General features: G+C 39.0%; 1 protein-coding gene across 1 annotated transcript in view; it reads right to left on the bottom strand.

The window, feature by feature from the left end:
- The window catches only part of MCF2 (MCF.2 cell line derived transforming sequence), a gene marked incomplete at its 5' end in the record, with an annotated part of 268,961 nt that overhangs the window by 20,815 nt on the left and 221,215 nt on the right, over positions 1-26,931 (bottom strand). The window contains 8 exons of the mRNA XM_053699244.1: positions 259-371; positions 9,770-9,882; positions 10,003-10,109; positions 11,369-11,432; positions 11,512-11,590; positions 12,424-12,516; positions 16,880-17,101; positions 19,208-19,333. Coding sequence (XP_053555219.1) covers positions 259-371; positions 9,770-9,882; positions 10,003-10,109; positions 11,369-11,432; positions 11,512-11,590; positions 12,424-12,516; positions 16,880-17,101; positions 19,208-19,333 — 917 coding nt within the window. The remainder of the gene's footprint in view (positions 1-258; positions 372-9,769; positions 9,883-10,002; positions 10,110-11,368; positions 11,433-11,511; positions 11,591-12,423; positions 12,517-16,879; positions 17,102-19,207; positions 19,334-26,931) is intronic.

Consider the following 26,931-nt stretch of genomic DNA (forward strand, 5'->3'; position numbering starts at 1 on the left):
ATAATAGAAGTAAATTAGTAGGTTGTTTAAAATGGCATTCTCTATCTGAATCATGAAAGAAAAAAAATAGGTTTAATGTCCCTTTAATGAAATCAAATTGCTTCTAAGAGTTTTATTTCTTACTGTAATGGTTTATTATCAAAGCAAAGCAGGACAACAATTCCTTAAATTCAAGGATACAGAACAATTTACCATAACATTTCACTTAAAATAAACTGGTTTTATACTATGAACATTTTATAATTAAAAGAAAAATACCATTGTCCTTCACCATCTTCTTGCAAAAGTTGTATTACGTCTCCGTTTTTCACCAGCATATCATCTGAGCCTCGTTTCTTGCAATCAGCCAGTGCTTTGTATCTTCCTGGAGACTACAACAATAAAGCGCAACCGATACCTTATTTTACGGAAAATCTCAGTACATTAATAGTTGGTTTAAGTAAAAATAATTTTCTAATCAAAATTTAAACTTTTAATTAGATTAATGCTGTCAACTCTTTTTGGGAAAATAAGGGAGAATCAGGAATTGACACATTTTATATAGGAAATTGACAAATTACACAGTAGTTACTGGGGAAAAAAATACAACAAAAACAGAATTTATGCTTACCTGATAAATTACTTTCTCTTACAGGTGTATTCAGTCCACGGATTCATCCTTACTTGTGGGATATTCTCATTCCCTACAGGAAATGGCAAAGAGAGCACACAGCAAAGCTGTCCATATAGCTCCCCTCAGGCTCCGCCCCCCCCCCAGTCATTCGACCGACGGTTAGGAGAAAAAGGAGAACCATAGGGTGCAGTGGTGACTGTAGTTATTGTAAATTAAATTTGAACCTGACTTAAATATCAGGGCGGGCCGTGGACTGAATACACCTGTAAGAGAAAGTAATTTATCAGGTAAGCATAAATTCTGTTTTCTCTTACTTGGTGTATTCAGTCCACGGATTCATCCTTACTTGTGGGATACCAATACCAAAGCAATAGGACACGGATGAAGGGAGGGAACAAGTCAGGTAACCTAAACGGAAGGCACCACTGCTTGCAAAACCTTTCTCCCAAAAATAGCCTCCGAAGAAGCAAAAGTATCGAAATTGTAAAATTTGGCGAATGTATGCAGTGAAGACCAAGTCGCTGCCTTGCAAATCTGTTCAACAGAAGCCTCATTCTTGAAAGCCCACGTGGTAGACACCGCTCTGGTGGAATGAGCTGTAATTCGTTCAGGAAGCTGCTTACCAGCAGTCTCATAAGCCAATCGGATGATGCTTTTCAGCCAGAATGAAAGAGAGGTAGCAGTCGCTTTCTGACCTCTCCTCTTACCAGAATACACAACAAACAGGGATGATGTTTGTCTGAAATCTTTAGTTGCTTTTAAATAGAACTTTAAAGCACGAACCACATCAAGATTGTGCAACAGTCGTTCCGTCTTAGAAACAGGATTAGGACACAGAGAAGGAGCAATGATTTCCTGGTTAATATTCTTATTAGAAACCACCTTTGGAAGGAAACCAGGTTTAGTACGCAAAACGACCTTATCTGCATGGAACACCAGATAGGGTGAATCGCACTGTAAAGCAGATAGTTCTGAAACTCTTCAAGCAGAAGAAATGGCTACTAAAAATAAAACATTCCAAGATAATAACTTGATATCTATGGAATGCAAAGGTTCAAACGGAACCCATTGAAGAACTGAAAGAACTAAATTTAGACTCCATGGAGGAGACACAGGTCTATAGACAGGCTTGATTCTAACTAAGGCCTGTGTAAACGTCTGAACGTCTGGTACAGCTGCTAGACGCTTGTGTAACAGAATAGACAGAGCAGATATCTGTCCCTTTAAGGAACTAGCTGACAGACCTTTCTCCAAACCTTCTTGGAGAAAAGACAATATCCTTGGAATCCTAACTTTACTCCACGAGTAACCCTTGGATTCACACCAACAAAGATATTTCCGCCATATCTTGTGGTAAATTTTCCTGGTGACAGGCTTTCTGGCCTGTATCAGAGTATCTATAACTGAATCAGAGAAACCCCGCTTAGCTAGGATTAAGCGTTCAATCTCCAAGCAGTCAGCTGCAGAGAAACTAGATTTGGATGCTTTAAAGGACCTTGGATTAGAAGATCCTGCCTCAATGGCAGTTTCCATGGTGGGACCGATGACATGCCCACTAGGTCTGCATACCAAGTCCTGCGTGGCCACGCAGGTGCTATCAGAATTACCGAAGCCCTCTCCTGTTTGATTCTGGCTATTAGCCGAGGGAGAAGAGGAAACGGTGGAAAGACATAAGCTAGACTAAAAGACCAAGGCGCTATTAATGCATCTATCAATGCCGCCTTGGGATCCCTGGATCTGGATCCGTAAAGGGGAAGTTTGGTGTTCTGACGGGACGCCATCAGGTCCAACTCTGGAATGCCCCAAAGCTGAGTTAGTTGTACAAAAACCTCCGGGTGGAGTTCCCACTCCCCCGGATGGAAAGTCTGATGACTTAGAAAATCCGCCTCCCAGTTGTCTACTCCTGGGATTTGAATTGCAGATAGATGGCAGGAGTGATCCTCCGTCCCATTTGATTATCTTGGATACTTCCTTCATCGCCAGGGAACTCTTTGTTCCCCCCTGATGATTGATGTACGCTACAGTCGTGATGTTGTCCGACTGAAATCTGATGAATTTGGCCTCTGCTAGTTGAGGCCACGCCTGGAGCGTATTGAATATCGCTCTCAGCTCCAAAATGTTTATCGGGAGAAGAGATTCTTCCCGAGACCATAGTCCCTGAGCCTTTAGGGAGTTCCAAACCGCCCCCCAGCCTATCAGACTGGCATCGGTCGTGACAATGATCCATTCCGGTCTGCGGAAACTCAGCCCCTGAGACAGGTGATCTTGAGACAACCACCAGAGAAGAGAGTCTCTGGTCCTTTGGACCATTTGAATCTGAGGAGATAAATCTGCGTAATCTCCATTCCACTGTTTGAGCATGCACAGTTGCAGTGGTCTGAGATGGATTCGGGCGAAAGGGACCACGTCCATCGCCGCAACCATTAAACCAATTACTTCCATGCACTGAGCCACGGAAGGCCGAGGAATGGAATGAAGAACTCGGCAAGTGTTCAACAGTTTTGACTTCCTGACCTCTGTCAGAAAGATTTTCATTTCTATCGAGTCTATTAATGTTCCCAGAAAGGGAACCCTTGTGAGCGGGGACAGAGAACTCTTTTCTACGTTCACCTTCCACCCGTGAGACCTTAGAAAGGCCAGAACGATGTCCGTATGAGCCTTGACTCTGTGAAAGGACGACGCCTGTATTAAGATGTCTTCTAGATAAGGTGCTACTGCAATGCCCCGCGGCCTTAGTACCGCCAGAAGGGACCGTAGAACCTTTGTGAAAATTCTGGGAGTGGTGGCCAGCCCGAAAGGCAGAGCCACAAACTGGTAATGATTGTTCAGAAAGGCGTACCTTAGGAATTGATGGTGATCTTTGTGGATAGGAATATGTAGGTACGCATCGTTTAGATCCACGGTAGTCATATATTGACCTTCCTGGATCATTGGCAAGATTGTCCGAATGGTTTCCATCTTGAAAGACGGAACTCTGAGGAATTTGTTTAGAATCTTTAGATCCAGGATTGGCCTGAAAGTTCCTTCCTTTTTGGGAACTACGAATAGATTTGAGTAAAAGCCCAGTCCGTGTTCTGCAATTGGAACTGGGTGTATCACTCCCATTTCTAGTAGATCTTCTACACAGCGTAAGAACGCCTGTTTCTTTGTTTGGTCTGAAGACAAACGAGAAATGTGGAACCTTCCCCTTGCGGGAGAATCCTTGAATTCTAGAAGGTACCCCTGAGCAACTATTTCTAATGCCCAGGGATCTGGAACATCTCTTGCCCAAGCCTGAACAAATAGAGAAAGTCTGCCCCTACTAGATCCGATCCCGGATCGGGGGCTACCCCTTCATGCTGTCTTGGTAGCAGGAGCAGGCTTCTTGGCCTGTTTACCCTTATTCCAGCCCTGCAAGGGTTTCCAGGTTGCTTTGGGCTGGGAAGCGTTATCTTGCTTTGCGGCAGCAGAGGTTGTAACAGGTCCGCTCCTGAAGTTGCGAAAGGAGCGAAAATTAGCCTTGTTTTTGGCCTTAAATGGCCTATCTTGTGGAAGGGCATGGCCCTTGCCTCCAGTGATATTTGAAATAATTTCTTTCAGCTCTGGGTCAAAAAGGGTTTTCCCCTTGAAGGGAATATTTAACAGTTTTGTTTTGGACGACACATCCGCCGACCACGATTTGAGCCAAAGTGCTCGTCGCGTCATGACGGCAAAACCGTGATAAAAGAATTAGCAAGCTTTAAAGTGTGAATTCTATCCATGACCTCATCATATGAAGTCTCTCTCTGGAGCGACTCCTCCAGAGCCTCGAACCAAAAGGCCGCTGCAGTAGTTACCGGGATAATGCAGGCAATTGGTTGAAGCAAAAACCCTTGCTGAACAAAAATTTTCTTTAGCAAGCCTTCCAATTTTTTATCCATAGGATCTTTGAAAGCACAACTGTCCTCTATTGGTATAGTAGTACGCTTAGCCAATGTTGAAACAGCCCCCTCTACCTTAGGGACCGTCTGCCACGCGTCCCTCCTGGGGTCATTTATGGGGAACATTTTCTTAAAGATAGGTGGGGGAACAAAGTGTACACCTGGTCTCTCCCACTCCTTAGTCACAATATCCGCCACCCTTTTTGGGATCGGAAATACAGGGACCTCTAAATATCTGTCCATTTTACACAATTTTTCAGGGACCACCATGGGGTCACAATCGTCCAGCGTAGCCAAAACCTCCTTAAGCAGTACACGGAGGTGTTCCAGCTTAAATTTGAACGCTAAGGAATCTGACTCTGCCTGCTGAGAAACTTTCCCTGTGTCAGAAATTTCTCCCTCAGACAGCCCTTCCCTCACTGCTACCTCTGAGTTTTGTGAGGGTGCTACAGATACATTATCCAAAGCTTCAGATTGCTCATCCTCTGTGTTTAAAACTGAGCTATCGCGCTTTCTTGGAAAACCTGGCAGTTTGGATAAAAAAGCTGCAAGGGAATTATCCATTACTGCCGCTAATTGCTGCAAAGTAACAGGGGGCAATGCGCTAGAGGTACTAGGCATCGCTTGCGTGGGCGTAACTGGAGTAGACACGTGGGGGGAGGAAGGAGGACTATTCTCATTACCCTCCGTTAAGGAATCATCTTGGGCAGCATTTTGCATTGTCACAGGATGATCTTTAAAATGTTTAGATGTTTGTGCACACTTTAAACATAAATGCAATGGGGGTATTGCCATGGCTTTTGAACATAAAGAACAAGGTCTATCTGAAGACTCAGACATGTTTGACAGACTCAGACAACATTAAAATATTGAAAAAAATACTTTTTGAAAAAACGTTACTGTCTCTTTAAATAATAAAAAGACACACACTTTTTACCAAATCATCAAAAAAACATCCGATCTTAATGAAATTTTTACCACATGATCCTAATGCCTTGAAATGATTGCACACAAGTTTTGAAAACATTTAACCCCTTAATGCCCAAACCGGAGCAAAATGAGTAAATAACCGGTTTAACCCACTACTGTACTATGCCACAGTCTTTGCTGTGGCTTTACCTTCCTTTAGGGTTATTTGCAGGTGTAAATTAAGCCTCCCTGAAGTCCTCCTGTACTCTAAAGGCTCTGCACATGAAGCTGCGTGGAGCTGTGTTGTAAATTAACTGCGCAATTGAGGTGCGAAAATGAGGCCTCCTCCTTCTCACTCTAGAGATATGGGGCCTTTCTGAGTCAAAATAGCTGTCTATTAAAATGCCAGGTGAAAAAAAAATACCCCAAAAGTGTTTGCAAACGTTTAAAAACGCTTAATAACATAAGATTACCCTAATAAAGTAATCGATTTAGCCCATCATAGTGTCTGTCAGTATTAAAGCCCTTAACTGAAGCCCTATTTCTATACTGTGTCTGAGAAAATGGCTTACCTCCCCTCATGGGGTATCTGTCAGTCTTCTAGCAGTACCTGGTCTTGTTAGAAAATGTGACTGAACATACCTTAAGCAGAATAAGCCTGCAACTGTTCCCCCCAACTGAAGTTCTCCTGTACTCAACAGTCCTGCGTGGGAACAGCAATGGATTTTAGTTACAACATGCTAAAATCGTTTTCCTCTCAGCAGAAATCTTCATCACTTTCTGCTTCAGAGTAAATAGTACAAACCGGCACTATTTTAAAATAACAAACTCTTGATTGAAGAAATAAAACTACAAATCTAACACCACATACTCTTTACCATCCCCGTGGAGATGCTACTAGTTAGAGCGGCAAAGAGAATGACTGGGGGGGGCGGAGCCTGAGGGGAGCTATATGGACAGCTTTGCTGTGTGCTCTCTTTGCCATTTCCTGTACGGAATGAGAATATCCCACAAGTAAGGATGAATCCGTGGACTGAATACACCAAGTAAGAGAAAAAAACTTTATTTTACAATTTGATACAGTTTAGTACAGCAAAATTCTTCACAAACATCATCTTTATTCACACAGTCTAACTTCATTACATACATTAAACAGCTTTCTGCAAATCCATTAATTTAATTTTTCATGTAAGGCACAGTGGGAGTGAAGACAATAAACTGTCACATACAGCAACATTATTAAAGGAATAGGAAAGTCAAAATTAAATCTGCATGATTCCGATAGAGCATGTAATTTGAAGACATTTTTAAATTAAATTCTATTTTCAAATGTGCTTTGATCTCTTGGTATCCCTTGTTGAAAAAGAATATGAGCATATCCTACACTAGTGGGAGTTAGCTGCTGATTGGTGCCTGCACACATTTGTCTCTAGTGATTGGCTAACTAGATGTGTTCCACTAGCTGTCAGTAGTGCAATGCTGTACCTTCTTCAATGGATAACAAGAGAATTAAACAAATTTGATAATAGAAGTAAATTGGAAAGTTGGTTTAAATTTTATGTTCTATCTGAATAATAAAATACATTTTTGGGGTTTTCTGTCCCTTTAACTAAATAAGAGTAAAAGAGTACAATACTTATGTAGTATGTTTTAAAAAAAATAAGAGAGAAAAAGGTTTTAAGAGCAAACAAATAAGCAAGCCTGAGAGTCTATAAAAACAAACAAACACAATGGACACGTCAAATTCAACTGCTTGATAACTGTTAAAAATCCACAGATTCCCAGATACAAAACATCAGATAAACGATAATGATAACGGTGCTCTGACAAAATGCCAACGGACATTTGGCCGACGGACAGAATGCCGAAGCATGTTCTGAGTTCGGCCGAGGGCAGATATGCTCCAGAGTGCTCTGTTCTAATCAGCTTAGGTTTTATTTTTATGTCACAGGTAAGTATGCATTTAGTTTTAAATAGGTATTATTTAGTTAATAATTGTAACTTTAATTTAGCTCTATTTTAATTATGTTAAAGTTAGGGGGTGTTAGGGTTAGGTTTAGGGGTTATTAGTATAATTTAGGTTGTTGCGATGTGGGGGGCTGGCAGTTTAGGGGTTAATAGGTTTATTTAGTGGTAGTGATGTGGGAGACCAGATGTTTAGGGGTTAAAAGCTTTATTTAGTGGCAGCGATGTGGGGGAGTGGCAGAATAGGGGTTAATATCTTTATTATAGTGTGGGCGATGTTGGGGTGAGGGGGAGTAGGGGGTTAATAACTTAAGTATAGTGTCTGCGATATCGGGAGCAGCAGATTAGGGGTTAATAGATTTATTTTGGTGTTGGCGATTTCGGGTGCAGCAGATTAGGGGTTAATAACATTATGTAGGTGTCGGTGATGTCGGGGGCAGCAGATTAGGGTTATTTAGATGTGGGGTTTATGTTAGGGTGTTAGGTTTAAACATAACTTTTTTTCCCCATAGACATCAATGGGGTTGCGCTATGGAGCTTTTTAATTCCACGCTTCAGGTGTTAGTTTTTTTCTAACACTCTCTCCCCATTGATGTCTATGGGGAAAGGGTGCATGAGCACGTCAAAGCAGCGCTTGTATTTTGTGCGGTATGGAGCTTAACGCAACTTTTGTTGCATTTGTTAACTACCCTCTATAGTGCAATGCTTGTAATCTAGGTGACTGAGACTAACTAATGAGTAAACCCTAGTGAGTACACTTTTTTTCTCACTAGCAGAAATTGACCTAGCAATCCTCACTCTATTTATATTTTTTCTTGCGGTCTTTACTTATCTACAATCCTAGGCCTTACTGGATAGTTACCTAACCACAAGTAGTGATTAGATCTTATACTAAACCCTTGGATTTTAACTGAGTTATTTCCCATTTTAATTTGTATATATTAATAAAGGTTATGTTTTACCACTACTGGTTCTAATCCGCCTAATTTAGTCTGGGCATAGAGTGCTAATATTGCATGCTTTGGTGGAAAGTTTTCTTTTTTTTCCACAAATAAACCTGTGTTAAACACATAGTTGTATGCAAGAAATAATTAGGGGTGAGAATTCAGATTCTTTGTTAGGATCCTAATGTGGAAGATGGCAGCCACTCGCGCCGTTCGTTTCCTTTAGGATCTGCATTTATTCTGGTGAAAGTGTAGCACACTAAGATCAGTGCAAATCCAAATCTTAGTGTGTTGTACTTTCATCAGAATAAATGTGGCTTCCGAAAAGAGCCGAACGGTACAAGCAGCCACCTACTTCTGCATTCGGATGCTAATGAAGCAGCCAAATGCTCACCCCTATAAAAAATACAATTCCTAAGGAGTCAGAGAATTTTTGCACTTTCAGGTCTCTTTAACATACACTTGAACATCTGTAAAACATTGCTCCAACTTCTTGTTAGACATGCCAAGAGGAAACTATAGAATATTATTGGTTCTCAGTAGCCTGTCTTCAAGGTAATTGTATTCTTAGAAATTATTTGATGTGGCAATAGTGTCTCATACGTACAGTTCAAGAGATAAAATAAATAACTGTATTATAATTTTTCAATAATAAAAATACAACCAACACATGTAGTTTAATTAGTATTTAACACTGCTAAGAAAAACAAAAAAACAACATGTAAACTGGGTGCTGGCAGAAGTCATTGGGAGGGATCAGGGAGGTAGGAGACTAACAAAGAATCCTACTCTGCAGAAAATATATAAATAAATAAAATGTATTTATTTATTAAAAAAAAAACACGTCATAGTGGCAGACTGTTTGCCAGTACCTTAGATGGTGGTCAGTAGTGTGTGTGTGGGGGGGGAAAGAGCTGTTTGGGAGGGATCAGGAAGGTGGGAAGTGTCAGGTGGGAGGGTAAACCCAAGATATTGGTATAGGCCTATTTCTGTATATTTCATGCCACCATTTCACCGCCTAATCCCCTTTGTTCAGAAATAGCAGACATACATGGCTTTGCCTTTGCTTTTTGGTAATAAGAATGCAGTTAATTGCAGCTGCGCACCACACTTCTGTTATTCCTGGCAGTGAAGGGGTTCATCATGTAGCTTGTAAGGTTAATTTTAGCTTTAGAGTAGAGATTACCTTCCGTCTGAAACCTCACACCCCCTGATCCTTACTTGATCCCTCCCAAACAGCTCCCTTCCCTCTCTCACCCCCCACTGGTCACCACCATCTTAGATACTGGCTGCGAAATCTGTTGTTGCTCTACAAATACCTGATAATAATAATAACATTTAGATAAAACTGAAGTTAAAAACATATACCTTCTCTTCTGAACAAAGCAATGTGATAATAAACTCATATGAAACTCTGAGTAAATCAATAATTTACTAACCAACTGGACACCGTCTTCCTCTTCTGTGTCTGAACAAGGACACGAGCAATGACTACTTGACCATCCTTCAATTCCCTCACAAATTTCTACAGACTGTGACATTCCTGTCCAACCTGAATAAAAAAAAATATCAACATTTGAAAAACATTAATCAATATCATAAACCAATAAGCATCAAATTTATGAGACTTTCAACAATTTTTTCTAATTAGGTTGTCTTCTACTGAGCATACCTCTATGTGGTTTGTGCTGAGGTGACACATTTAAGCCTTCCAACAAAGTAGGACTAGTGTTTTCAGAATCATTTTCTTCAGAGCTCACAGAAGTTCTCTGCATCTTTCTACAAAATTAATTTAATTAGTACAACTGCTGTAGAAAGAAGAGCATTCGTTTTTGGTACCAGCACTGGTTTAGATCTCAAGCTGCTTCATATCTTTGTTGTGTAGCATCTCCATTTTAAGGATTGGTTGGTTAATGTGTTTGATCATTCAGAATTATAATTATATTTATTATTATTAGAGGAGGATTAGATAATAAAACCACAACAAGAGACCCGTGAAACAGGACATGTTGATTGTCAAGTAGAGACTGAAGAAAGAAGATTCTTCAGTAAGACATAGGTAAGAATATTTTAAGTGCTGGTAAGTATTTGTATTTTATTTTAAAAGGAGTTAGGTGTTTGCGTGGGGGTTTGGGGTGAATATTTATGATGTGAATGTCTCAAGGGATTTTATTTGTGAGATTTTCTAATAATGCGCACTTGTAGGTGGTGTAAAGGAAAGGGGGGTTGTGAAGGGGTTTAGATTGACAGGGTATATGCATCATGGGTGATGTTCAATGAAAAAAATCTTAGCTGAAGGGGGGGTTATCATGGGGCATTATATAGCGTATCTATGGTGTGTTATGGGATCATTGTTATTGAAGTGGGGACATTGTCATTTGTAGGATTAATAAAGATCTGGTGGCCAAGCCAGAAGTAGTCAGGTTTTACAGGGGTGGGGATTGATTTGCGAGTAGCAACAAGATTATGTTACATAGCTTAATTATCATTAATGTGGCATCATTGTAGCATAAGGATAGCCATTATGTAATGATCCTGCCACTACAAAGTGAATTTCAATTGTGATCTGATCCATTAACTGTATGGGTTTATGTTTTGATCTGAGAATGTGCCTACTACCTAAAACAATCTGAATAAAAAGCTACCTCATTATAAAACACAACATGAGCATCTATTCACGTTATTATTTACATAGTTGTCCAACTCAATTCTAAACATTCAGTTAACTCCTTTAGTTAGTGTTCCACAGAAAGCTGTGTACCAAATGTGTGCAACTCTATAGGAGCAGAAGGCTTAAAACAAATAACAAAACATCTATACTGATTAGCAAAATATAAAGTAATGTGTTGGTGACCGACTTATTGTATATTATTTTATAAGTGCAAATGTATTTAAAAAAATATTATTTGACATACAACAGATCATTGTATAGTCCATCTCTATATTCTCCCACAGAAAATGTCCACTCTAAGTAAAAATAGGCAACTGATCTTTAACATGCACAGCTTATCTTTCTGTAAACACATGCAAGTCATTACCTTTCACTTGTTTGTGGTGATTGGAGAAGCTGATCTGAGAATGGATTTTGCTTCTGCTTCTCTACTGTAAGATAAACATATTGAGTTTAGCGTTTATCATCACACACTCTCCAAACAGACTCTGGTGGGTAGATTGTTATTACCTTTTATAAGCTCCCGTTGCTTGGTTAATATCTTTCTGATTTCTGTCAGCCAGGCTATCTTTTGGTCCACTGTCTGGGCCTGGAACACATGAACACATTTTGACATTGTTTCATCATTAGTTCATGCATTACTATTATAATTAATTTTTAAAATGCCATAATATTTCATAGCACCAAGTGCATGAGTAGGGGCATACTATATTGTGCAATAGTGATGAACAAGCTGGCTAGGTCCTAATGGGCATTGTGCTTGAAAAGGCATTCTATGTCACAAAGTGATGGAACACTTATCACACAGCAAAAGTGTGTATGAACAAAATGTGCTTATACTACTATTCACCAAAAAACTGTTTCTACATTTATTTTATCTTTAATGATTCAATGATTTTCTTCCACTGATCTAGGTGATAAACAGTTATAAAAATAAACTTGTGTGCTTAATGTCAGCCCCCTTTAAGGGACAGGAACCCCATCTTTTTTCTTTAATGATTCAGATAAAGCATATCATTTTAAACAATGTTACAATTTACTTCTGTTATCTAATTTGTTTCCCTATTTGGGTATCCTTTGTTGAAAAGCATATCTAGTTATGCTCAGCACCTGGGTGCTGTTTACTAATTGGTGGCTGCACATCTTACACCATTCAATGATGCATTTGTAAATCCTGTTCATTTTATTTTATAAAATGTAAAACCCTTTGCGTCTCTAATCTAGTCAACAATACAAATTAGCAAAAGCATTTACAAACAGCAAAAGAGGTTTAAAAAATGCTTCTGATAAGTATCTTCAAGGATAAACACTTCAGCTTATAACAGCAGATGCAATAAACTGCGTATTACAGATATGATAAATAACAGTACATTTTACTTAAAAAGACTACATTATGTGCAAATGAATATTATGAGGACATACCTGTACAACATATACCTCTTCTCGCCCGCTATACCAAATCTCAAACTTTCGAGCATCTCCTTTTACATTTTCTGTGATACCAACAGCATTCATCTGCCACGATAGAAGGAAAAATAAGTGTATCATTATGTGATCAGTCTATATTGTATGTAGTAGACATCTAGTACAATCCAAAAAAGTAACTGCATTGCCATTCTAAACAAAATCCTTTTTCCCCAATTATATAACATCCAAATGAGACAACAAACTAAATTGCATTTTTTAGCACCAATTTAGAAGAAAACAAAATCAAATTAATTTTCCTTAAAGGGATACTAAACCCACATTTTTTCTCTCATGATTCAGACACAGCATGCAATTTTAAGCAACTTCTTATTTACTTCTATTATCAATTTTTCTTCGTTCTCTTGCTATATTTATTTAAAAAGCAGGAATGTAAAGCATAAGAGCCTGGCCCATTTTCAGAACCTGAGTTATGCTTGCTTATTGGTGGCTAAATGTCAGCCACCAATAAGCAAGTGCTAACCATAGTGGTGAACCGAAAATGGGCCAGCTCCTAAGCTTTTCATTCCTGCTAAATAAAAATAGCAAGAGAACGAAGAAAAATTGATACTAGGGGGTCAATTTATCAAAGTGTGAGCGGACATGATACGATGTAGCGTATCATGTCCGCCGCACATCGATAAATGCTGACAGCATACGCTGTCAGCATTTATCATTTAGTATCCCTTCAAAAAGGGAAGCAGGGATGATCCAGGAAGCTATAGACCAGTTAGTCTGACATCAATAGTGGGGAAGATATTTGAAGGAATTATAAGGGATTATATTGATGAGCACATTCGTGTAAACAAGCTTATGAGTTCAAATCAGCATGGTTTTATGAGAAGTAGATCATGTCAAACTAATCTAATTAGATTCTATAAGGAAGTAAATAAAAATATAGATAAAGGGGAATCAGTTGATGTGATATACTTAGATTTTGCAAAGGCATTTGATACAGTGCCACATGAGAGATTAATGCACAACATGAAGGGACTGGAAATAACTGAAAATGTTAGCTCATGGATAAATAACTGAATAAAAGATACTCAGATTGGACAAAGGTAATCAGTGGAGTCCCCCAGGGATCAGTACTGGGCTCTGTTCTTTTTAATATTTTTATAAACGACTTGGAGCAAGGATTAAATAGAGACATCTCTATTTCTTCAGATGATACTAAATTAAGTAAAATCATTAGGTCAGAGCAGGATGAACTTTTGTTACAAAGGTATCTGCAAAAATTAGAAGTATGGGCAGGTAAATGGAAAATGAGATTTAATACGGGAAATGCAAGGTTCTAAATTTTGGAAGTAAAAATAAGCAGACAATGTATTATTTAAATGGGACTAGGCTTAGCCAAACAGAGGGGAAAGGGATTTGGGAGTAGTAATAGATAAAAAAAAAAGCTAAAGATGGGTGTACAATGCAGGGCAGCGACTACAAAGGCTAATAAGATACTAGCATGTATTAAAAGAGGCATTGATTCAAGGGAGGAAGGCATAATTCTGTCAATATATAAATCCCTGGTAAGCCCTCAGATATTGGAGAACTAGAAAAAGTTCAGAGAAGGGTCACAAAGCTAATAAGGGGAACAGAGAATTTAAGATATGAGGAGAGGCTAGTCAAACTGGGTCTGTTTTCTTTAGAAAAAAGGCGCTTAAGAGGTGACATGATTACTTTATATAAATATATTCAATGCCCATATACAGAGATGGCAGAAGATCTGTTTATTCCAAGAAAATTGTTTGTGATAAGAGGTCACAATTTAAGGTTGGAGGAAAGGAGATTTAATCTCCTGCAACAGAAACGTTTTTTCACTGTAAGAGCAATAAAATTGTGGAACTAGTTACCAAAGGAGGTAGTGAATGCCAATACCCTAGATACATTTAAAAATTGTTTGGATACATTTCTGTCTAGAAACAAAATTCATGGATATGATTGCTAGTATTAAATGGGTCACCTTATAGTGGGATTATTTAATCTTAACTGGAGTTTTTTGTAATTTAGATTTGTATAAGTTGAACTCGATGGACTTCAGTCTATTTTAAACCTCATCTACTATGTTACTAGCCCGATCGTATAGGATCGGGCGGATTGAAGACTGCAGCCTCAGAGGTAATGGACCAGTTATGGAGCAGCGGTCTTTAGACCGCTGCTTCATAACTGCTGTTTCCGGTGAGCCTGAAGGCTCACACAGAAACAGGGGCATCAAGCTCCATTCGGAGCTTGATAATTCGGCCCCTCGGAGTAAATTAGAAAGTTGCTTACAATTGCATGCTGAATCATGATAGAAAAAATTTGGGTTTAGTATCCGTTTAAGCAGACAAATAATTTGGCACTCATATATAAAATATATAATTTTGTGTATTACAAAACCTTTTTATAAAAGTGAAAAAAATTAATTCACATATAGAAACATGATATACACCATTTAAAACACTGTAGTTAGTTAAAATTACTTACAACTATAAAATAACTAAATGCCATAGAAAAGATGAATGAAATGACTGCCCATATCTGACTTGCATTACCATTGGGTGAACCCACAAGATTGCAAGTATGTATTAATTATGTGGATCCATACAGGCAGGCAAACAAAAATATGATGCATTGTTATCAGTACAGGACATAAGAAAAATCTATTAGCACAATATTTGAACAAAAAATAGTGTAAGAGATAATAAAGTGCATGAGTCAATGCAGTATGGTCACGGGGGATGGGGGGGCATTGACCACCCATAAAATAACTGGCCCCCCATTTGCCCCAAACTGTGATTGTCACTCATTTTACTCTCCACCTCTCTGTATAGGATACCCCCGGCCAAGCAAATGAACCCCCATCCCGACCCGACCCATTTATAACCATCCTTAATTGGCAGTTAACAGAAAAGGTAACCTAAATTAGAATATGGCGACGGCCACTGCTTTATGAAGATTACCATCACCCTAATAAAAAATTTAAAAAACATGTACAACTTATTCTTAGGCTAAACTTTGCTCTGAATACATCATTCAAGCAATGATTTATAGCAATGTTTAATATCCCTTTAAATGTAATACATAGTAGATGAGGTTGAAAAAAGACTGAAGTCCATCGAGTTCAACCTATACAAATCTAAAATACTTACAAAAAGCTCCAGTTAAGCTAATATTAAATCTTTTTTTTCTTCTTATTATGCACATATATAAAAGCTGTTTTCCTGCTTTGGGCTGGTAAAATAGCACCAGACTTGCAGTGAAAAATCAGTTATACCAAAGGTTGTAATACAACACAAGCTTCCCATGAAAAGTAATGGGAGATGTAATTTGTGATTTATTGTCAAATGAGTCACAAATGATAATGGAAGAAAGCGTTACTTTGTAGTTCATATGATACTAATTATCTGTCTACTGTAATCTCGATTTATAGGGACAGTCCAAAAAAACCTTTCATTATTCAGATAGGGCATGTCATTTTAAACAATTTTCAAATTTACATCTATTACCAATTTTGCTTTGTTCTCATGGTATTCTTAGTTGAAAGCTAAACCAAGAAGATTCATATTTATAATTTTTAAGCCCTTGAAGGCCACCTCTCATCTCAGGACATGTTGACAGTTTTTCACCACTAGAGGGTATTAGTTCATGTGTTTCATTTAGATAACAATGTGCTCATGCACATGGAGTTCCTAAGAGCCCGCACTGATTGGCTTAAATGCAAGTAAGGTAAAAAGGTAAAAAGTGTATAAATATAACTGTGTTGGTTATGCAAAACTAGGGAATGGGTATTAAAGGGATTATCTAGCTTTTAAAACAATACATATTCTGATGTAGACTGGCCCTTTAAGATTTCAACCCTAGGGTTTATATAAATGTTTAAAAAATTGTTAGATTGTTGAATTTGTCTCTCTAATGTATCAGAAAATGCTACAAACAAGTGTTTCATCATAATAGGTAACTTCAGATCATTATAATGTATTTTTTTTTTTCTTATGCCTCATTTCCACCCTTACCTCATCACTTTTTAATATTTGATGCATCCAGTTTCTTCTTACATTTATTTTCTACCCTTCTTATCTTTTTTTAAGAACTCTAAGGGGTAGATTTATCATGCAGCGTATGCTGCTGTTTCTGTGCAAGCCTTCAGGCTCCCTTTAAACATAAGTTAAGAAGCAGCGGTCGTGAGTTGGCGGACTGCAATCATCCCAATCGGATACGATCGGGATGATTGACACCCCCTGCTAGCGGCCGATTGGCCACAAATGTGCAGGGGGCGGCATTGCACAAGCATTTCACCAGAAATGCTTGTGCATTGATAAATTTAAGGCCGAGATTTTCCTCAGGCCCATCTGGCATGGGGATGCTTTCTTGATTGAATTAGAGGTGATAGTGTTTCACCAAAACTATTATAACAAGACTATGATTATTTTTTACCTACTTTCAAAATGTGCTTGAAACTGTATGAAGGCGTTTTATCGTGTCCATCGCCAAGCTCCGCTCTCTTCTTGCAGAACACCAGAGCCCTCTCATACAGGAAGAGATGCCTCTGCATGGGCTTGAAGCGAGCAAGTTCTTTCATTTTTGTTGGACCCTTTTTGTGTGTTATCCACACACTAAAAGATCCTTGCATTAATATTCTGCCCAAGTCATGGATGTCTCCCTAAAGGTGTGAAACAGGACAAGATAAAGAACATACAGATATGTACATTACTTTTAATTGTAGCATATACTGTAAACAAGTAAATGTTACGATGGTTGTGTACTAGCAAACTATTGTAATCGTTTTAGACTTACTAGGAAATAAGTTTCATATTAATGAGACATTTAGTTTAATTAAATTAGAAAACGTACAATTACCAACATCTAGTATTAAATATATATATAACAAAATAGCAGAAATATAGAAAATGAACATGCTCAGGACCTCCAATGGTTTCCACAAACACATTAGTTTATTACCATAAATAGCAAACACATCCTATTGGACAGTATACCATATATGATGTTATATTGTACTTTAAAGGGACATTAAACCCAATTTTTTTCTTTCATGATTTAGATAGAGCATGCCATTTTAAACAACTTTTTAATTTACTTCTATTGTCTAATTTGCTTCATTCTCTTGATATACTTTGCCGAAAAGCATATCTAGATATGCTCAGTAACTGCTGATTGGTTGCTGCATATAGATGCCTCGTCTGATTGGCTCACCCATGTGCATTGCTATTTCTTTAACAAAGGATATCTAAAGAATGAAGCAAATTAGATAATAGAAGTAAATTGGAATGTTGTTTAAAATTGTATTCTCTATCTGAATCATGAAATAAATTTTTTGGGTTTAGTGTCCCTTTAAATATATATATATATATATTTATAAACACAGAGAAATGAACTAAGAGAACACCAATAGTTTAGTATTTGAAGGGACACTTAATGCGCCCCATTAATGAAGCTGGGCCTGAGCAGCCTCTTCACCACCTCATGTCTTGCAGAATTAATGTATCCAAATCTGATCCATTTGGGATGACAGACAAGCCCTGCTCTAAGGCAGGGCATGGAGCTACACAAGCAATTGCTTGTGCAATGTAAAATTTTGCCAGCTAATGCTTTCAAATTGTAATACGAGTGCTACCCGACGTGCGCAAAGAGCAGAAGTTCAGCGGAGTTAGTGTGCGAGCAGAGCGGTAATTACCGCTCCACTCGTAATCTAGGCCAAAGTGATTAAACACATCATTAAAGTCAGCTCCAGAGCAGCAATGGACTTCTGGGAGCTAGCTGACCACATTTGAAGAGCAGATGTGTATGGCAACTAATCACCAGCCAGCTCCAGTAGTGCATTGCTGCTGAGGATATGTGCAAATGATTTTTAACAGAGGATACAAAGGGAACAATGTACATATTTTATCATAGAAATTAATTTGAAAGTATCTTAAAATGAAATGCTCTATCTGACTCAAATGTTTATTTTTTACTTCCATGTCCCTTTAAAGAGGAAAACAATTGGTTTTAAAGGGACAAGTAGCACTCTACTATAAAGTTGGTAACAGTGTTTTAGTGTTCTCTGCAGAAAGTTTTAGCAACCTTTTTACATTATAAAGTAGCCGGGATTGGGAGTGTAATAATGTGCAATATTAAGATATCCAAAGCACAAATTAACTGCATAATTTAACATACATTGATTTAAAGGGACATTAAACACTAAATGCATGGTAGATTGAATGATGCATTCAAAGAAAAGATTAGTCCATGACTAACATGTAGATGTATTTTTTTTTTAAAGTTTCATTAGTTGTTTAAAAAGTGACAAAATAAGTGTAAAGTTTTAGTGTCTATAAAACACTGGGAGCTGCCATGTTGTAACTTGTGTTACCTTCTCTGCTGTGGCCAATTAGGGACAGTTATACATAGGTCATTAGAGTGTGCAGCCAATGGTTGTGCTGGATTTAACAGTGTTCTGCACTTCCATTTCTAACAGGAACTGAAAAGCTCACAATTTCAGAATGGAATTAAAGGCAAAGAGGACAAAATAAATAATGCAAGTATATTGCAGAGTTGTTTTATATATATATACAATTTATCATTTTATATTACCATCTCAAAGTGTTTAATGTCCCTTTAATGATCATTGTGCATCAAACATTAGAACATTTTAATATAAGCTGATTTTAGCTTAATCCTGGCTTAAATTGTAGCCAGATGGAGAACACTGCATTTAAATATTCAACTTTATTTGTTGTAACTTCATATTGAAACAGTTTGTACTTACATTATATCCTGTTATAGAAATCTGATGCATGGAGTCATTCACAGATTTTAATAAATCTAACATTGAAACCAGAGCTTCTTGTAAATCTTGTACTCCATCTGAGTTAAGACTGTACTTCAACAATTCCTGGTAAAACAGCCATTATATATATTATTTTTATAGTGCTAACAATATATACAACATATAAATATCAATGCATTTACATGCATTAATCTTTGGCATTTTCTGAAAAGAAGAACTTTAAAGATATTTTTTTATAATAAGCTTTATTAAAGTTTACACATAAAATTGCAGATATCTTAGTCATATAAGAGCAGTTTATCCTATCTGTACAGAGGTGCAACATTTGGCATTAAAGGGACAGTCTACTTGAAAATTGTATTGTTTAAAAAGATAGATAATCCCTTTATTACCCATTCCCAGTTTTGCATAACCAACACTGTTATATTAATGCACTTTTTACCTCTGTGATTACCTTGTATCTAAGCCTCTGCAAACTGCCCCCTTATTTCAGTTCTTTTGACAGTCATGCATTTTAGCCAATCAGTGCTTACTCTTAAATAAATCCACAGGTGTGAGCACAATGTCAACTATATGGCACACATGAACTAGCAATGTCTAACTGTCAAAAACTATCAAAATTCACTGAGATAAGAAGCAGTTAAATAACTTAAACATTAACATGTAAGTCTACCTAGGTTTAGCTTTCCACAAAGAATACTAAGAGAGCAAAGCAAATTTAATGATAAAAGTACATTGGAAAGTTGTTTTAAATTGCATTCCCTATCTCAATCATGAAAGTTTAATATTGACTAGACTGTCCCTCTAACTACTAAACCATATAATAATACCATAGAATACCAGTGCTGCTTTGAGCTGGTTTTACGCTCTCGTGCACGATTTCCCCATAGACATCAATGGTGAGAGCTGGCTAAAAAAATGCCTAACACCTGCAATAAAGGAGCGTAAAGCTCCGTAACGCAGCCCCATTGATTCCTATGGGGAAAGAAAATATATGTTTAAATCCAACACCCTAACATAAACCCTGAGTCTAAACACCCCTTATCTGCCGCCCCCAACATCGCCGACACCTACATTACACTTTTTAACCTCTAATCTGCCAACCCCAACGTTGCCGCCGCCACCTACCTACACTTATTAACCCCTAATCTGCCGCCTCTAACATCGCCGCCACCTACATTACAGTTATTAACCCCTAAACCTCTGGCCTCCCACATCACTAACACTAAATAAATATATTAACCCATAAACCTAACCCTAAATCTAACCTTAACCCTAACTTTAATATAATTAAAATAAATCTAAATAATACTTACTATCATTACCTAACTAATTCCTATTTAAAACTAAATACTTACCTGTAAAATAAACCCTAAGCTAGCTACAATATAACTAATATTATACATTGTAGCTATCTTAGGTTTAATTTTTATTTCACAGCTAAGTTTGTATTTATTTTAACTAGGTAGACTAGTTAGTAAATAGTTATTAACTATTTACTAACTATCTAGTTAAAATAAATACAAATGTACCTGTAAAATAAAACCTAACCTGAGTTACACTAACACCTAACATTACACTAAAATTAAATAAATTATATTAATTAAATACAATTAACTAAATTACAAAAAAAACCACCAAATTACGCAAAATAACTAATTACACCTAATCTAATAGCCCTATAAAAATAAAAAAGCCCCCCAAAATAAAAAAAAAAACCTAGCCTAAACTAAACTGCCAATAGCCCATAAAAGGGCCTTTTGTGGGGCATTGCCCCAAAGAAAGCAGCTCTTTTACCTGTAAAAAAAAAATACAAACAACCCCCAACAGTAAAACCCACCACCCACACAGCCAAACCCCCAAATAAAATCCTATCTAAAAAACCTAAGCTCCCCATTGCCCTGAAAAGGGCATTTGGATGGGCATTGCCCTTAAAAGGGCATTTAGCTCCTTTTCTGTGCCCAAAACTCTAATCTAAAAATAAACCCACCCAATAAACCCATAATAAAACCTAACACTAACCCCCGATGATCCACTTACAGTTTTTGAAGACCGGACATCCATCCTCATCAAGCCGGGAGAAGTCTTCATCCAAGCGAGCAGAAGTCCTGAACGAAGCCGGGAGAAGTCTTCATCTAAGTGGCAAGAAGTCGTGCTCCAGGCAGGCAGAAGTCTTCATCCAGACGGCATCTTCTATCTTCATCCTTCCGACGCGGAGCGGCTCTATCTTCAAGACATCTGGCGTGGAGCATCCTCTTCTTTCACTGGATCTTGAAGAATGAAGATTCCTCTAAATGACGTTATCCAAGATGGCGTCCCTTGAATTCCGATTGGCTGATAGAATTCTATCAGCCAATCGTAATTAAAGGGTAAAAAATCCTATGGGCTGATGCAATGTTCCATTGTTCCAATCAGCTAATAGAATGCAAGGTCAATCCTATTGGCTGATTGGATCAGCCAACAGGATTTTTTACTCTTTAATTCCAATTGGCTGATAGAATTCTATCAGCCAATCATAATTCAAGGAACCCATCTTGGGTGATGTCATTTAAAGGAACCTTCATTCTTCAAGGTCCAGCAAAAGAAGAGGATGCTCCACGCCGGATGTCTTGAAGATGGAGCAGCTCTGCGTCGGAAGTATGAAGATAGAAAATGCTGTCTGGATGAAGACTTCTGCCCGCCTGGAGGACGACTTCTTGCCGCTTGGTTGAAGACTTCTCCTGGCTTTGTTGAGGAATTCTGCCCGCTTGGATGAAGACTTCTCCCGGCTTGATGAGGATGGATGTCGGGTCTTCAAAAACTGTAAGTGGATCTTCGGGGGTTAGTGTTAGGTTTTATTAAGGGTTTATTGGGTGGATTTTATTTTTAGATTAGGGTTTTGGGCACAGAAAAACAGAATTTATGCTTACCTGATAAATTACTTTCTCCAACGGTGTGTCCGGTCCACGGCGTCATCCTTACTTGTGGGATATTCTCTTCCCCAACAGGAAATGGCAAAGAGTCCCAGCAAAGCTGGTCACATGATCCCTCCTAGGCTCCGCCCACCCCAGTCATTCGACCGACGGACAGGAGGAAATATATATAGGAGAAACCATATGATACCGTGGTGACTGTAGTTAGAGAAAATAATTCATCAGACCTGATTAAAAAACCAGGGGGGGCCGTGGACCGGACACACCGTTGGAGAAAGTAATTTATCAGGTAAGCATAAATTCTGTTTTCTCCAACATTGGTGTGTCCGGTCCACGGTGTCATCCTTACTTGTGGGAACCAATACCAAAGCTTTAGGACACGGATGAAGGGAGGGAGCAAATCAGGTCACCTAAATGGAAGGCACCACGGCTTGCAAAACCTTTCTCCCAAAAATAGCCTCCGAAGAAGCAAAAGTATCAAATTTGTAAAATTTGGCAAAAGTGTGCAGTGAAGACCAAGTCGCTGCCTTACATATCTGGTCAACAGAAGCATCGTTCTTGAAGGCCCATGTGGAAGCCACAGCCCTAGTGGAGTGAGCTGTGATTCTTTCAGGAGGCTGCCGTCCGGCAGTCTCATAAGCCAATCGGATAATGCTTTTAAGCCAAAAGGAAAGAGAGGTAGAAGTCGCTTTTTGACCTCTCCTTTTACCAGAATAAACAACAAACAAGGAAGATGTTTGTCTGAAATCTTTAGTAGCCTCTAAATAGAATTTTAGAGCACGGACTACGTCCAAATTGTGTAACAAACGTTCCTTCTTTGAAACTGGATTCGGACACAAAGAAGGTACAACTATCTCCTGGTTAATATTTTTGTTGGAAACAACTTTCGGAAGAAAACCAGGCTTAGTACGCAAAACCACCTTATCTGCATGGAACACCAGATAGGGCGGAGAACACTGCAGAGCAGATAACTCTGAAACTCTTCTAGCAGAAGAAATTGCAACCAAAAACAAAACTTTCCAAGATAATAACTTAATATCTACGGAATGTAAGGGTTCAAACGGAACCCCTTGAAGAACTGAAAGAACTAGATTTAGACTCCAGGGAGGAGTCAAAGGTCTGTAAACAGGCTTGATCCTAACCAGAGCCTGAACAAATGCTTGAACATCTGGCACAGCTGCCAGTCTTTTGTGAAGTAAAACAGATAAAGCAGAGATCTGTCCCTTCAGAGAACTTGCAGATAATCCTTTCTCCAAACCTTCTTGTAGAAAGGATAGAATCTTAGGAATTTTTATCTTGTTCCATGGGAATCCTTTAGATTCACACCAACAGATATATTTTTTCCATATTTTATGGTAAATTTTTCTAGTTACAGGCTTTCTAGCCTGAATCAGAGTATCTATTACAGAATCTGAAAACCCACGCTTTGATAAAATCAAGCGTTCAATCTCCAAGCCGTCAGTTGGAGGGAAACCAGATTCGGATGTTCGAATGGACCCTGAACAAGAAGGTCCTGTCTCAAAGGTAGCTTCCATGGTGGAGCCGATGACATATTCACCAGGTCTGCATACCAAGTCCTGCGTGGCCACGCAGGAGCTATCAAGATCACAGAGGCCCTCTCCTGATTGATCCTGGCTACCAGCCTGGGGATGAGAGGAAACGGTGGGAATACATAAGCTAGGTTGAAGGTCCAAGGTGCTACTAGTGCATCTACTAGGGTCGCCTTGGGATCCCTGGATCTGGACCCGTAGCAAGGAACCTTGAAGTTCTGACGAGACGCCATCAGATCCATGTCTGGAATGCCCCATAATTGAGTTATTTGGGCAAAGATTTCCGGATGGAGTTCCCACTCCCCCGGATGGAATGTCTGACGACTCAGAAAATCCGCTTCCCAATTTTCCACTCCTGGGATGTGGATCGCAGACAAGTGGCAGGAGTGATCCTCCGCCCTTTGAATTATCTTGGTCACTTCTTTCATCGCCAGGGAAGTCCTTGTTCCCCCCTGATGATTGATATATGCAACGGTCGTCATGTTGTCTGACTGAAACCTTATGAATTTGGCCTTTGCTAGTTGAGGCCAAGCTCTGAGAGCATTGAATATCGCTCTCAGTTCCAGAATGTTTATCGGGAGAAGAGACTCTTCCCGAGACCATAGACCCTGAGCTTTCAGGGATTCCCAGACCGCGCCCCAGCCCACTAGGCTGGCGTCGGTCGTGACAATAACCCACTCTGGTCTGCGGAAGCTCATTCCCTGTGACAGATTGTCCAGGGTCAGCCACCAACGGAGTGAATCTCTGGTCTTTTGATCTACTTGAATCGTCAGAGACAAGTCTGTATAATCCCCATTCCACTGTCTGAGCATGCACAGTTGTAATGGTCTTAGATGAATTCGTGCAAAAGGAACTATGTCCATTGTTGCAACCATCAATCCTATTACTTCCATGCACTGCGCTATGGAAGGACGAGGAACAGAATGAAGTACTTGACAAGAGCTTAGAAGTTTTGATTTTCTGACCTCTTTCAGAAAAATCCTCATTTCTAAGGAATCTATTATTGTTCCCAAGAAGGGAACTCTTGTTGACGGGGACAGAGAACTTTTTTCTTTGTTCACCTTCCATCCGTGAGATCTGAGAAAGGCTAGGACGATGTCCGTATGAGCCTTTGCTTTTGACAGGGACGACGCTTGAATCAGGATGTCGTCCAAGTAAGGTACTACTGCAATGCCCCTTGGTCTTAGAACCGCTAGAAGGGACCCTAGTACCTTTTTGAAAATCCTTGGAGCAGTGGCTAATCCAAATGGAAGTGCCACAAACTGGTAATGCTTGTCCAGAAAAGCGAACCTTAGGAACTGATGATGTTCCTTTTGGATAGGAATATGTAGGTACGCATCCTTTAAATCCACGGTAGTCATAAATTGATTTTCCTGGATAGTAGGTAGGATCGTTCGAATAGTTTCCATTTTGAACGATGGTACCCTGAAAAATTTGTTTAGGATCTTTAGATCCAAAATTGGTCTGAATGTTCCCTCTTTTTTGGGAACTATGAACAGATTGGAATAAAATCCCATTCCTTGTTCTCTTATTGGAACTGGATGTATCACTCCCATCTTTAACAGGTCTTCTACACAATGTAAGAATGCCTGTCTCTTTATTTGGTTTGAAGATAATTGAGACCTGTGGAACCTTCCCCTTGGGGGTAGTTCCTTGAATTCCAGGAGATAACCTTGAGAAACTATTTCTAGCGCCCAAGGATGCTGAACATCTCTTGCCCAAGCCTGAGCAAAGAGAGAAAGTCTGCCCCCCACTAGATCCAGTCCCGGATCGGGGGCTATCCCTTCATGCTGTTTTGGTAGCAGTGGTAGGCTTCTTGGCCTGCTTACCCTTGTTCCAGCCTTGCATTGGTTTCCAGGCTGGTTTGGGTTGTGAAGTATTACCCTCTTGCTTAGAAGATACAGAATTAGAGACTGGTCCGTTTCTGCGAAAGGGACGAAAATTAGGCTTATTATTAGCCTTAAAAGACCTATCCTGTGGGAGGGCGTGGCCCTTTCCCCCAGTGATGTCTGAAATAATCTCTTTCAAATCAGGTCCAAATAATGTTTTACCTTTGAAAGGAATGTTAAGTAATTTTGTCTTGGAAGACACATCCGCTGACCAAGACTTTAGCCAAAGCACTCTGCGCGCCACGACAGCAAACCCTGAATTTTTCGCCGCTAATCTAGCTAATTGCAAAGTGGCATCTAAAACAAAAGAGTTAGCCAATTTAAGTGCTTGAACTCTGTCCATAACCTCCTCATACGAAGATTCTTTACTGAGCGATTTTTCTAGTTCCTCGAACCAGAAACACGCTGCCGTAGTGACAGGAACAATGCATGAAATTGGTTGTAGAAGGTAACCTTGCTGTACAAAAATCTTTTTAAGCAAACCCTCTAATTTCTTATCCATAGGATCTTTGAAAGCACAACTATCTTCGATAGGAATAGTAGTGCGTTTGTTTAGAGTAGAAACCGCCCCCTCGACCTTGGGGACTGTCTGCCATAAGTCCTTTCTGGGGTCGACTATAGGAAATAATTTCTTAAATATAGGGGGGGGAACAAAAGGTATGCCGGGCCTTTCCCACTCTTTATTTACTATGTCCGCCACCCGCTTGGGTATAGGAAAAGCGTCGGGGGGCACCGGAACCTCTAGGAACTTGTCCATCTTACATAATTTCTCTGGAATGACCAAATTGTCACAATCATCCAGAGTAGATAACACCTCCTTAAGCAGTGCACGGAGATGTTCTAATTTAAATTTAAATGTCACAACATCAGGTTCAGCTTGATGAGAAATTTTTCCTGAATCTGAAATTTCTCCATCAGACAAAACCTCCCTCATGGCCCCTTGAGATTGGTGTGAGGGTATGTCAGAACAGTTATCATCAGCGTCCTCTTGCTCTTCAGTGTTTAAAACAGAGCAATCGCGCTTTCTCTGATAAGTAGGGATTTTGGATAAAAGATTTGCTATGGAGTTATCCATTACAGCCGTTAATTGTTGCATGGTAATAAGTATTTTCGCACTAGATGTACTAGGGGCCTCCTGTGTGGGCATAACTGGTGTAGACACAGTAGGGGATGATGTAGTATCATGTTTACTCCCCTCATTTGAGGAATCATCTTGGGCAATATCATTATCTGTTGCATTACTGTCCTTACTTTGTTTGGACACTATGGCACAATTATCACATAAATTTAAATGGGGAGACACATTGGCTTTCATACATATAGAACATAGCTTATCTGATGGTACAGACATG

The sequence above is a fragment of the Bombina bombina genome, chromosome 1 (genome assembly GCF_027579735.1).
Source record: "Bombina bombina isolate aBomBom1 chromosome 1, aBomBom1.pri, whole genome shotgun sequence".
Taxonomy (NCBI): Eukaryota; Metazoa; Chordata; class Amphibia; order Anura; family Bombinatoridae; genus Bombina; species Bombina bombina.